This window comes from Urocampus carinirostris, chromosome 13, assembly GCF_059441175.1.
Source record: "Urocampus carinirostris isolate Australia breed hairy pipefish chromosome 13, RoL_Ucar_1.0, whole genome shotgun sequence".
Classification (NCBI taxonomy): Eukaryota; Metazoa; Chordata; class Actinopteri; order Syngnathiformes; family Syngnathidae; genus Urocampus; species Urocampus carinirostris.
The window spans coordinates 5776188-5789508 of record NC_142361.1 but is presented as its reverse complement, the minus strand read 5'-3'; the positions used below and the strand labels follow the sequence as shown (position 1 = coordinate 5789508).

The 13321-nt window shown below is 36.3% G+C and overlaps 1 protein-coding gene across 2 annotated transcripts in view; it reads right to left on the bottom strand.

The window, feature by feature from the left end:
* The window catches only part of ugp2b (UDP-glucose pyrophosphorylase 2b), a 47178-nt gene that overhangs the window by 29296 nt on the left and 4561 nt on the right, over positions 1-13321 (bottom strand). For both annotated transcript variants that reach the window (XM_088351579.1, XM_088351578.1), the window contains exons 2-3: positions 5985-6112; positions 2675-2782 (exon numbers count right to left, since the gene is read on the bottom strand). In XM_088351579.1, the coding sequence (XP_088207705.1) occupies positions 2675-2782; positions 5985-6083 (207 nt within the window). In that variant the 5' untranslated portion in view covers positions 6084-6112. The remainder of the gene's footprint in view (positions 1-2674; positions 2783-5984; positions 6113-13321) is intronic.

Sequence of the window (13321 nt, the reverse complement as noted above, 5' to 3'; positions counted from 1 at the left end):
AACAGTGTGGCAGGTAAGTCAGTTGTTGTTTGCAGATGACAAGGCGCTTGTGGCTAATTCTGAGGAAATATTGAGAAGGTTGGTAACGGAGTTTGGAAGAGTATGTGATAAGCGTAAGTTATGTGTCAATGTTGGGAAGAGTAAGGTGATGAAGTGTTCACGTGATGGAGTGGGCATGACGTTAGAAATCAGGTTGCATGGACAGGTGCTGGAAGAAGTTGAAAGCTTTAGGTACTTGGGTTGTGATGTGGCTGCAGTTGGTGGAATGAAGTGTGAGGTATTGCACAGAGTGAATCAAGGAAGCAATGTTTTGGGTGCTCTGAGGAGAGTGATGAACAACAAGAGTATGAGTATGGATGTTAAGAGGGGACTGTATGAGAGTGTGATTGTGCCGACTGTGTTGTATGGTGCAGAGACTTGGAGCCTGAACGCAGATTTAAGAAGGAAGTTGAATGTTTTTGAGATGAAGTGTTTGAGGACTATGTTAGAATAGAATAGAATAGAATAGACCTTTATTGTCATTGTTACAAATGGGCTAACATATTGTGACAATGAAATTGGGCATGACACTCCAGTTTTACACATTCATAGTGAGGTATGAGCAAGAAGATAAAGGAACAAAGAAGATAATGTTATAAGACAAGGGGGATAAGGCTATAGTTATAATTTACATGGTATTTACACAAGAAATGTCGGCATGTGGGATGTTACATACAGGGTTGTCGTGATAACGTTGGTATCGTAACGGTTGTGCAATATTGTAATATTGTAATTGTAATATTAGGAGTGATAAGATTGGATAGACTGAGAAATTAAATAGTGAGAGACAGAACTGGAGTAGTCGTGGAACTGAGCAAGCGTGTTGAGAGTACTCGGTTGGTTTGGACATATGTAGAGGATGGATGAGGAGCGAATGTTGAAGATGATCTACAGAGCAGAAGTCAATGTAAGGAGACCAAGAGGAAGGCCGCGATTGACGTGGATGGATGGTGTTATGAGTTTCACTGCAGGAAAGAGGTCTAAATATAATGGAAGCTAGAGCTCTTGTTGGTGATAGAAAGGAGTGGAGAGATGTTGTGAAAGGATAGTGGAATTGTGGACGCGTTCTTAAGGATGGGCTGGGCACCTGTATGATGCGGCAGGGGTAAACCAGTGAAAGCTGTCGGGCCCTGCTGTTGAACAAAAGAGTGTGTCGTGTCACCCTGACCCGAGTGACATGGCCGCTTTCTGGTGTCCCATTTCATCTGGAGGGACGAAAGCATGACCAACTTGGGTGCCGAGGTGCCCAACTTGTTTGGGTGTTTGGGCAATTGGGTTGGCCATGGTCCAAATTTTTTTGTGTTTTTTTTTGCTATTCATTTCCCTTTTATTTTCTTGTTATTGTATGTGTGTGTCTTGCTGTCGGTCACCCCTCTTAAGGGATATGACCAAGGTAGATGGATAGAACATAGCAGTGTTCAAAGCACCTTATCTTGTTGAACTGATCATCTTCGTTTTGCAAAAATACTTGAAATACAGTAGAATATGTCTACTTGAGCAGTTGTCTCAGGTTGTAAGAGTGAGATTTAATTTATTAAAACCACTTTATATTTTTTTACTGTGGATTGTTATCTTATCTTATTGTATACGGTTTATTTTTGTTGCACTTTAAGTGTCGGATAAATCTGTGGCTGGCAAGGGGCAATACATGTTACAAGGTTTGATAACACAACTACCTGTATGTTATTCTCTATTCAATTGACTCAAATACTGCTCATAAAATTTTAATTTCTTTGACATAGAACAACCAATTTTTAAAGTAATGGAAATAGTTACTTTCCCTGGTAACTAGTTAGTTATACTATAGAGTAATTCAGTGACTAACTTTTTTCTTTTTGGAAGAAGTTTAAAAATATAAACATTGTTAAGTTTATATAAGGTGTTTTGGAATTAGAATTGTTTTTATTATCATTGATAGAAAAAAGTAGACACGGTACACCAGGATAAACACGCAATAGAGAAAAAAAATTAGTGCAATGACATTTAGCAGCTAAATAATTGTAAAATAAGTCACTTAAGAAGATATGAATACAGGATATATAATTTTTAAAGTCTTGTGCACTTGGGGAATACAGTACACTGTGTCTGGGCCGATCAGTCCTTGTTTTAGACGGCATCATGTCAAAGGTGGACAGAGAGAGAGGAGTCCTTTAAAATAAGCTTGCAATGTCCTCCAGACTGGGCATATTAATATCATATTTATTTATTCATGTATTTTTTTTTTTATAAGTGACAGAAAATGAATATGTTGTGGTGGTTTACTGAGCCTACTTTAACCCCACTCCTACTGATAAAAACCTACTTATAACATAATGACAGCATAGTAATAACAAGATACCTGTTAATAATTCAGAAAAGCATATCTAACTGGCAATCCTTCACAACAATCGGTAAAAAAAAAAGTACTTATCTGTTTTGAAAAAGGCGGATGACCCCTGATTTTACCTAATTTGATGCTTATTGCTCACTTAAAACAAGTTCAATGGTCATAATTGTAACATTCGGTGTTTGTTTTTATGTTGAGCAACGAGGACTGTGAACCTCCAAAGTCCGATCCCAACAGTAATAAATGCCGTCTTTGCGCTTTATCTATGTGTGTTTTGTGACCCTTTGAAGATCATGAAGCCCAACTCACAGATTCATCAGGCGGTCGCTGTATCTTGATCCACTCCACTGACGGGCCCTTCACCTGCAGAAATCTGTGAAAGAGATTCCTGAAGCCTTCAAAGTCTTTCTTGCATGCCTGAAAAAGACAGAAAACCCCAATAGTTTTTATTGTGAGAGTTATGTGGCGTTTTTGCTACATGTACACACCTTATTATCAGTACTTTTTGTTTTTGTTACGTGTAGCTTACTAAGTGTTAGCAGTGATAAATCTAATTTGTTTGAGCCGACTAAATTATACATACAGATTTCAAGCAAAAATACCTTGACAACTACGGCAGTTTTTTGACAAGTAAATTACCTAAACAAACTTCTTGGTAGTTCATAAATTCCTTTGGCCTCCTTTCAAACAAACACTAGATTGCAAGTGCCAATATTTTCCCCCTAGATAACCGCCTGAGGATAAAACGACTGAGCTTGTGCACAGACTTTTTCTGAAAATACATGAATATAAAGACTATGTGTAAACTACAAAAAGACGATTTGATTTCAGGATTTACACTGCATCAGTTATTATTATTGGTAGAATCTATTTGTGAGTCATAGACACACCACCCAAAATATATTAAAAACAGGTATTAGTGTTTTAACTTAAAAGCGTAAGTCAACCTGAATAATTTTTGTAACAATATGCTTGATGGGAACACACTAGTCAAAACACAATATTTAAAGTACTATGGTGTTTGCATAGCATAGTAATAAAAATAGAAGCACTCAACAGCAACTGTCTTTAAACTGACACTCACTGGCTAAAGGCCAGGTTACACCTTTTAAAGTAACACATTGATAAGTTTATAGTTCAGTACACATTAAAAATAAAGAGAGAAAACAACCAGTGCATTTAGTACTTGAAAGGAAAATAGGAGTAGACCCAACCCACCAAATAAGAAGTTTTAACCTATTCTAAAAACCCTCCTTTCGAGCCCTATGTTTTTATTAAATCTCCTAGGTAGCAAAAAGCAAATCTGCCTTAAAAGAACAGCAACATTGTTAGTTTCAAACTATACTAGTATAGTAGTCAAACAAAATAACTAGTATCTTATACAATGTCCTTAGCAGGTGTCCAATATTAGAGACACAAGACCTATAACATACTGTATACCGCAGTGCAGAAAATTGAGATAGCAAATACAGTATAGGACAAAAACTATTACCACATATACTCACATATAATCCGAATTTAGAACTACCCATATAAAACACTGAAATTACAGGGTTGCGCTTATATGCATATAAAACAAAAAAACACAAGGGAGCATATGACAGGCAAATGCACCCAAGTTAGGCTCTCTGCTGGTTTAGCTCTGCTGAGCTTAAGTCAGACTATCCCGTTGACACAATTTCTCCCGTATTCAGCCTCCATTTTGTCCTCATGCTCCCCCCTTCGCCTGATCTGTTCTTCCTGTTCAGACAACTGGCAATTGCGTTTGAGAGGGACCACATCTCATCTTATTGTGATTTAGTACGGGTCGTTTTCTTCCATTTTGCCAATAACATGGGGTCCTAGGAAAGTTAGTGATAAGGGAAAGCAAAATAGGAAAACAGTGACAACAACAATCGAATCGAAGAAAGAAATACAAAACTGGTGTACGATATTCTGCGATTGAAGCACTGCGTAACACTGTAAGAACCAGGAATGGACAAACCATAAATGAAAAAAAGATTTGATCACTTGCATGGTGTTATGGAAGGCCTTTGGAAATAAAAATTAAACACGAATAATAATTACAAAAGTGTTTTGCAGATTGTGAAAGTTCTACACTTGTGGGTCGGGCTTATATAAATAAATCCCGCCGAGAATAATTGTACCTAATGACTACGTTAATGTAAAAAAGTCAACAATAAAAACATATTTCTCCCGCTTCTGGGGAAAAGGTTAAAGGTATATTGAACGTTTGCAAATTGTTTCAATTTTATCTTTATTACTGTATATTAATGTTCATTACCTACACATTGAAAAAAATATTGTTTAGGTACACGCTTAATATTTTCAGTACATATTTATTTTAGTATGAAGGTATTTTAAAGGAGTTTTAGGAGGTCAACTTATATGTGATGTAGGCTTAAATGCAAGTACAGTATTTTCCTGACTATATTGTGCACTTAAATCCCAAAATTGGCCACAAATTTGAAAGACCACCTTATAATCCAGTGCGCCTTGTATGCCGGAAAATATAGTGGAAAAAAAATGTAATCGCATAGTTAAAATTAGTAAATGATACTGCATACGGAAACTGTTCTTCCTTTGAGAAACATATCGAGTGGTCTTCAAGTTACTTCTTGTGGTTAACATGTTAATTGTTTGTTCTTGAAAGGAAACAAAAGAGAAGCTGAGCTTTGACGGCAGCTCAGATGCCAACTTTTAAACGCTCAGTGCAAATGCGCTTTTGTAGTGCTTTGGACAATAATCGTAAGTATGAAATGTATTATGATTACTTGAGTGAATATTTTTCTTTAGGGTAACATTTTTTTACAAAATTACAAACTCTTGTTTTAATTGTCATTAAATGATACTGCATACGATAATTGTTATGCCTTTAAAAAACAGAGCAGTCTTCAAGTGCCCTCTTATGGTTTACATGTTAATTGTTTGTTGCTTAATCTAATTTAGCGGTGAAACCAGATGTCATTAAGTCATGTTCAGTTAAATAACATTTTTTCTTATATTATATTTTTGATTTATTATTTAAGCAACTCTAGCTCTTCGTGTAGTTTTAATTCCATGTGCTTTATAGGCCAGTGCTCCTTAAATATGAAACAAATATCAAAAACGACTATTTTTTTGGTGGTGTGCCATATAATCTGGAGCGCTTTCGTGCGTAATATACGGTTTACAAACTGTACATTTTTGGGACTAACTATACAGAAATCCCTTGCTTTTTGTAGTTTCAATGCTTAGCGGGTTTTGAATTGAATTGCCTTTTTCGTTACCGGCGGTTGCTTCGTGGATTGTCGCTGGTTTTGATTGACTATTGCGAGACTTTTTGAGGATTGCAATCTCTGCAAAAAAAGGATTACTGTATTTCATAACAAAGCCCTAGGTTGGTCCGTGGACCTCAACCTGTGCACCAGCCCAGAAATAAAAGGTCGCCTCTTGTCTGTCCCCACCCTCAACAAACATGCTTAGTGTATGTGTAAGTAGACAGGCGGCACCAGTAATGGCACTGTAGCACAGTATGTGTGTTTTCCTGGCGACCCCTCCGCCCAACAAATTCTTACCAGATGCTTAGCAAGAGTGAAAAACCTTAGGAGAGGAGATTAAGGCGAGGCAGAGATTTTACCTCTTTCTCTGCACCCGCCGTGGTGTCCAGCAGCTTCTCCATTTCGCTGTGTATGGAGCTCTCAAGCTGCTGTCGCATCATTTCCTGGAAATGAGACATCCCTCCTCTGAGATCTCCGTTTTTCAGACCTGCATATAGACACCAGCGTTAAAAGCTAGAGTGGTTGTGAGCAGATATTTGACGGGAGAGGAACACTCCAAAGTACTTCCAGCAAAAGAACAGAAGCAAGGAACTGGGGTAGATGCTTTTGAAAAAGAAAAAGACAACAGCAGTTAGACACTAATAATAAACATCGAATCAGATCTAATTTATTTGTAAAGCACTCTTCAGGCAAAAAAATTGCCACTCAAAGTTCCGTATAAAAACATTTAACATACAACAAGACAGTAAAATCCCCACTATTATAAAACAAAAGACAAGGAAACCACTGAATTTCTCCTCATGGAGACATTCTCCCTATCGTAAATTTTCACATCCAAGCTGAATTGTTAACTATAACATAAAAGAATGAAATCAATGGGTTAGTTTGTATGTGCATACTGGATTGTAGCCCATGAAAGGGAGCCAGTGGGGAGGTAGCATGGCTAAGTCCAGAGACAAAATGGATATGGAATGTCTCGGCTAAGTGTTGGTTTGCAAGCTCTCATCATTGAACGAGAACGAGCCAATGAAAAGGGGATCAATGCTTCAACAGGTAGGTTAGGTGTACACGTTTTCTTTTACTGTAAGTCCTAATTTTCTTAAACGTGAGAAATAACTTTTGATAGTTAACTCAATAATTAAAACATACCGTATTTTCCGCACTATAAGGCGCACCTAAAAGTCTTTATTTTTTTCAAAAGCTGACTATGCGCCTTATAATACAGTGCACCTTATTTATGGATCAATATTAAGTCGCAAAGTTTTGCAACTAATGCAGCAGCCGCCAACTAGATTTTCCCCGAACGCCAAGTAGTCCGCGGTGTATGCTGGGATTTATTTACCGGCGTTTCATTGGCTAACCAATGTGTCAATCATCATTTGAATCGATCACTATTGGCTAAAGTTATTCGGAAGTAAAGGGGGCGGATCCTTTTGATCATTTACAGGCTGGCATAGGCTAAAGCGGCAAAACAAAGCCTGCAATTGGCCAAAAAAGATGTGTCAATCATCAGTTGAATCGATCACTATTGGCTAAAGTTATTCGGAGGTAAAGGCGGCGGATCCTTTTTATCATTTACAGGCTGGCATAGGCTTAAGCGGCAAAACAAAGCCTGCAATTAGCCGAAAAAGATGAATGTGAATAGCACGTTGGGTTGAAGGCGTAGAGAAAGCATTTTTTACTATTCTGTATTTGTAAATATTTTATTCCCCTGGATTTACTACACTCACGGATATAAGAGGACCATGGTTGCACATTATTTTTGAACACAACAACTTTGGTGAGCTACTCCGGCTATATATTTTCCCTGTATCTTGTTTCAGACTGAACTCGATGTTTCTGTGAAAAGCGGTGCAGATAATGGATGGAATCGAGTGTCTATTTTTAAATTAAACTCAATTCCATTGTCATAGTCACAGTAAAGTTGCGAGCGAAAAAGAAAATAGAAACTAAAATGGTTGGCATTTCTTCCAACAATCCCAAGACTTTAACCTTCTGAATGATATTTGGAACGATGCATTTGAGTGACATCGTACGGACACCACATCCGCACGTGTTCTCGACACGTATTTGCTTCTTTGCAAGCTTTCGGAATGTTAAGGGGGTAATAAGTTTGACTGAACTATCTGACTGTTTTGTCGATGTTCCCGTTGTAGCGCCTTATAATCCGGTGCGTCTTATGTATGTCAAATATAGAACCAAAAACTATTTTTTCGGGGTGCGCCCTATAACCCGGTGAGCCTTATAGTACGAAAAATATGGTAATTAAAACTTCAACCTAAAACCAAATAGTGTTTTCTGTAGCAACCTCTACAGGTGCAATAATTGTTTAAATAAAGCAAAGTTGGTTTAAATAATGAACAAAAACGGATTGTGCTTTTAGCACTCAACGGCCACTTACGCTCCACGGGAACATCGGACACTTGCCATCTTTGATTTTTTTTTCCACTCGTTCCCTCTCTGGCTTCTCATGTTAGCCACATGGCTGGGACTATGGCTCTCAACTAACCGCTATTGTTATTGTTATCTGCTTTGTGTAAATAAAGCTTTCCACAGCTGGTCATGCAAGTGAAGGTCAACCAGTGCAGCAATTCTGGGTCCAGCAATAACAAATTATCGTGTGCTCATGCAAACTTTAACTAGCCTTTATAGCCACTTACGCTATCTCTGAACAACTCCATCTAGCTGGTCTTTTCATCTTCTACAGGTGTATCTAACATGTTGTCTTTTATTGTCGTTTGGATTCACACCATTGTTCATGACCTGTCGCTCGCTAGATTTTTATCTTTCCTCACACAAAACATTATGGAAAGAAGAATGATTTTCGCAAAGTGGTATCCTTCAGGCTTCTGTCGTGCGTCTTGTTTGAATGCACACGCTTCAGCTCCATTCTAAGCTACAGTAACATTAAAAGGTAAATTATGGCACACAGTCATAAGGCAGATTTAACTTTGACAACCCTATTAAGAAGCTTTTCAAAGTGAAAGTGTTATATCTAGGGCTAAAATTGCTTAATTAGATCATCGATTTGCTTTATAATAATATTTATAAGCCACTAAAGAAGTTAAATGATGCAAATAAGAGTAACCACAATTCCGTTTTCACGCATCATTATAAACAAAATTGGCACGAAAGTTTCCACTTTGTAGTGTTTGATTGTTTCATCATGCAGGGATCAGAATGGAGATTTTCATTTTCAGCTGAAATAGCCAGGGTCCAGGGGCCGTAGGCCCAGGCCAGGTCCAGGGCGGAGCCCGGTGGGGGGCTCAGGGGGGCGAAGCCCCCCTGAAGCCAACAGCATTTATCTTATTTGCTATGTGAAAATTGCACTAGAATGAATTAAATCCAACAAAACAGAAACCATGTATTATATATATATATATATATATATATATATATATATATAAATTAAAAAAATAATAATATATTGACATTAAAAGCATTTGTAATATTGAACATGGTCATGATGATACAAAATAATTTATTGTAATCATGTTTATAACAAATTTTAAATTTTGTTTATCCTGTTCTAAATATTGTATGAACACAAAAGATAAAATCATTTCATAAATAATTAGATTTATAAATACCTCAGATTGGGATTTTCTGTCACACAGGGGAACCAGTGGTTGACTGCTGCTAGTATTTGAAGTGGAAGGATTTGGAACGGCCAATAATGTTGAACCGGTGGTGTTACTGTTAGTTTCACTGCCGATTTTAAATGCGGATCCGAGTGCATAATTTGATCGCCGGCAAGCTATTTTTGCTTTGTGCTTGTTCATTTTAGCATGATCGATCCGTGCCACACAACCTCGCGTACCATAATTGATCAGATCGACACAGTATAGACACTTTGCTTTCCCTGGAACATCACACTTTGCGATGAACTGGCTCAAAGTTTCTGTAACTTCCTCGATCTTTGCGCCGATTTTAACGTTTACTGTGACAGTCTTCTCCAGCCATGACCACTTAAATTTATTCTTGATTCCTTTATCAATCTCGGAGACAGAAGCCTCGTCTTCTTTTCTTAGTATTTACTTTTTCAAACACTCATTTCACCGTTTGAAAAGACCGGAAGGAGCGCCATGTTTGAGAAAGCCAATGCTCTGAACAAAAGCTCCGCTGATTGGTTATCAGCGAACCTATCGACCAATGGTCTGAATGCTAACTTGGGGTGACGGAACAGTCACGTATCATACCTCACCCCCCCAAAATATTTTCTCATCGAATTTAGACGATTTACGAGAATGACCTTTGGGGTTCAAAAACAGCGGAAATCCACGGATCCGCGGAAAATTCTGATCCCTGATCATGAATAAAAGGTAACAATTTTCAAAGGAACAGAAGGTGCTGAAGAAGTACAGAGAAAATAAATCTGAAAATAAGTAAATAAAATAAAGTTTAAAAAAAAAAATAATAATAATAATAATAATAATAACAATGATGACATGTTTAACTCTACTTAAGGGACATACTCTTTGGTATATTATGTGTCTGCCTACAACCTGAAGATAGCTGGGATGCGTTCTCGCACTTCTGCGACCCTTGTGAGGATAGGCGTTGCAGATAATAGATGGATATTGGGAATGTTTATCATATTCAAAGATACAACCAAAAAAAATGTATTTGTTGACAACATTTTAAAAAGTAGGTTTACATTTTTGATATCTTTTTTGTGTGGATAAAATATGTGCTACACATAAAATAAAGTGCATTACTCTTTGTTTTTTGTTTTGTTTGATGAAGTCCAAATATAATAAGATCGTTGCACAAGGCTGAATTTACATATTTGCAGTTGTGTAGCGTATAGAGTATTTGTATGCATTTTTGTTAATTGTCAAGTTAATAGAAAAACATTTTATTTTTTTACTGTTTTATATTGTAGAATATTCTTTTGTTTTGTGCACATTTTTGTATCCGTCCAAAACTTAGATATTTGAGGAAGAGGAAATTAAAAAAAATAATTGTTCTTATCAATACATTTTTCTTTAAATACATGTGTTTTGGGTGCGGTTTATTGACCAGAATAGATGAAAAATCATACTTTTTTTGACTATCTGACAAAATTGAGATTACTGGCCATTTCTCACAGCTTAGTTTCGTGATAAAAATTCTTTAAGAAATTGGATTCATCTATTATTCGAAAAAAATAAGCGACTTATTCATCGATTATGAAAATAATTGTTAGCCCTAGTTAGATCAACTTAAACGTTTAAAACTTTGACTCAAATTGGAGATTTAAAGCAGGGGTGGATAAACGACGGCCCACTGGCAGGCTTTTTAATCCAACCAGCCAAACTAAAAAAGTTCAAAATATAATGAGAATATATAAGTACTACTCATATTAAAAAATATTGTTTTTGGTGGCAGTTTTTTTCCTCATTTCCTTTGTGTCTACTACAAAAATACTACAGCAGGAATATTATATAATTACTGCAAAACTAAGTTAAAGATTCATGCTTAAAAACAGGGATCTTATAAACTATTTTTCTTTTATTATTAAAAGAAAAAAACAACTACATGTTTAACGAAACATAAATACTACAAAAAACAACTACAGTAATACTATAACACTACTACATAGGTACTACAAAAATACAAATCCATCGACAGTAATACTACAAAACACTACAGAAATGCTGCAAAAACACATGTTCCCATGTGCACATGGGAAATTCTACTACAAAAGTACTACAAAACACTACAAAAATAAAAATAAAGTAACACTACAAAACTAAATATCAAATCACGTGCTTAAAACTGGGACCTAAAATATTATTTTGCTTTGATTGTGAGCATTTCAAAACCATTTTGATGGGACTAATGTTGTAAAAAAATTGTAAAAAGAAATATAACATGTAGTCTATTTATAGTTATTCATAAATGAGAAACATTGGATAAGTGTCCAGGCCCCCAGGACAAATGTTTAACCCAATGAGGCCACGACCCAAAAAGTTTTCCCACACCGGCTTTAAAGCTATTAAAGTAGTTTTAACTCAAGTACAACTTTTACAGATTTAAAGCAGATTAGAGAAGCTTAATGCAGCTTTACTGTAGTTTTCCCTTGAGTTAAACCTATTACTTTGATAGCATTAGAAGTCTGACTAGGCTGCGATTAAAGATATAACTAGCTGCTTAACTAGCTACGGAATTAATTGGCTTTAACTACTTTAACTAAAGTGAGTTCAGCTTAAAGCTACAAAGCTTTTACTTTGACAGGACTACCTTAAGTGACAGAATGACTGATTTAGTGGCCACAAGATCTGAAATCCAAAATTCATGAAAGTAAAAGAAAAGGGCAAATCTAATCAACACTATAACATAATAAAAAAAGGGGATGGACATGTATCTTTATAAAAGAAAATATGCCGCTAAAGTCATTATTTGGAGTTCCTTCAAAGCAATTTTAACATAACAAGAAAAATATGTGTAAACAGATTTTGATTTAGACCAATGTTTCTTAAAAAAGTGCCTTGAAGTTGAATATTTATTTATTAAAACATGATTTATAATTGACTCCAGAAAATGTTTTCAGTTTAAAGTCTAAAAGAAAACAAGTACATCTGGACACAGGATGTTACTGAAATTTGGCAAAAACAACAGCCCATTTGGATGAAGTTGCGGAAGGACATGATCAACTTTTTGGGGCAGGATAATTCACGAGGCAACTCATATCTGACGCATCGTTTTATGTGGAGAGAATTCTCGGCAGGAGCACTGTCAGCAAAAAAGCCCAAAAGACACTAAATTTGATTAAAACATTATCATGGAGAGAAACTAAGACAAAAGTAATTTGATTCTCAACAGATGAGGGACAGTATTGTGAAACTTAAGGGTCAAGAGTTTTTCAATTTTGCATCTCGAATTTGCATTGGGTTGCAAGACCTTCATGGTTAGTACACATTTTTATGGCCAAATTCAAGCACTATTGAAGGACTTTCAAAGTCAATTTTCCAATTTCTCCAGTACCATTAAGAAAAACAAATCCAATGTGAATCAATCCATAACCCTTTTGTTTGAGGTCACTGAATGTTCCTTGAAGAAAAACAAAAAAAAGTAGAACATTTGGGAAATCCTAAGCCAAATATTGAACCAGCGGGTATGAATGAGGTATAAAATGAAAATGAAATTGAGTTTCTGTTTCCCATTTCATTGGTGTTTGCTGCAGTCTTTTGGGTGTATGTGTTCTTACCAAGAGCACTCAAAGATGTCAAACTGTAGGAAAGTCAATTATTCTAAGGTTTACCTTATGTGTGAACTATGCTATTGTAAATATGAACTAGTCATCTGAGCCACCTTTTTTGTACATTCAACCTGCTGCCATAAAATGGTATTTGTTTTACTTGCTACTTACCCAATTTGAACCGGCGTTTTATAGAAGGCGAAAAAATAAGGGCAAAAGCTTCACCAAGTGAATCACACAATCTACATTTTTCTGTCAATCGTCTGGTGTAAACTGACATTAATTACGCCCTTCTGCCTCAACAACGCGTGCACAGCTTGGCTACGTCACACTCATAGAGGGTAAGCCGTGTAGGTTGCTTCACTTGACAACGCCATACAAACTAATGCCAGGGAAGAATAAAAGAAATGGCAAAAGCGAAGCCACCAAAGCAGTTTTGGCTTTATTTAAGGTAGACTTGTTTTATTGTTTAATTTTTTTGTTTTGTTTTATTGCGTGGTCTATTGAGACGGA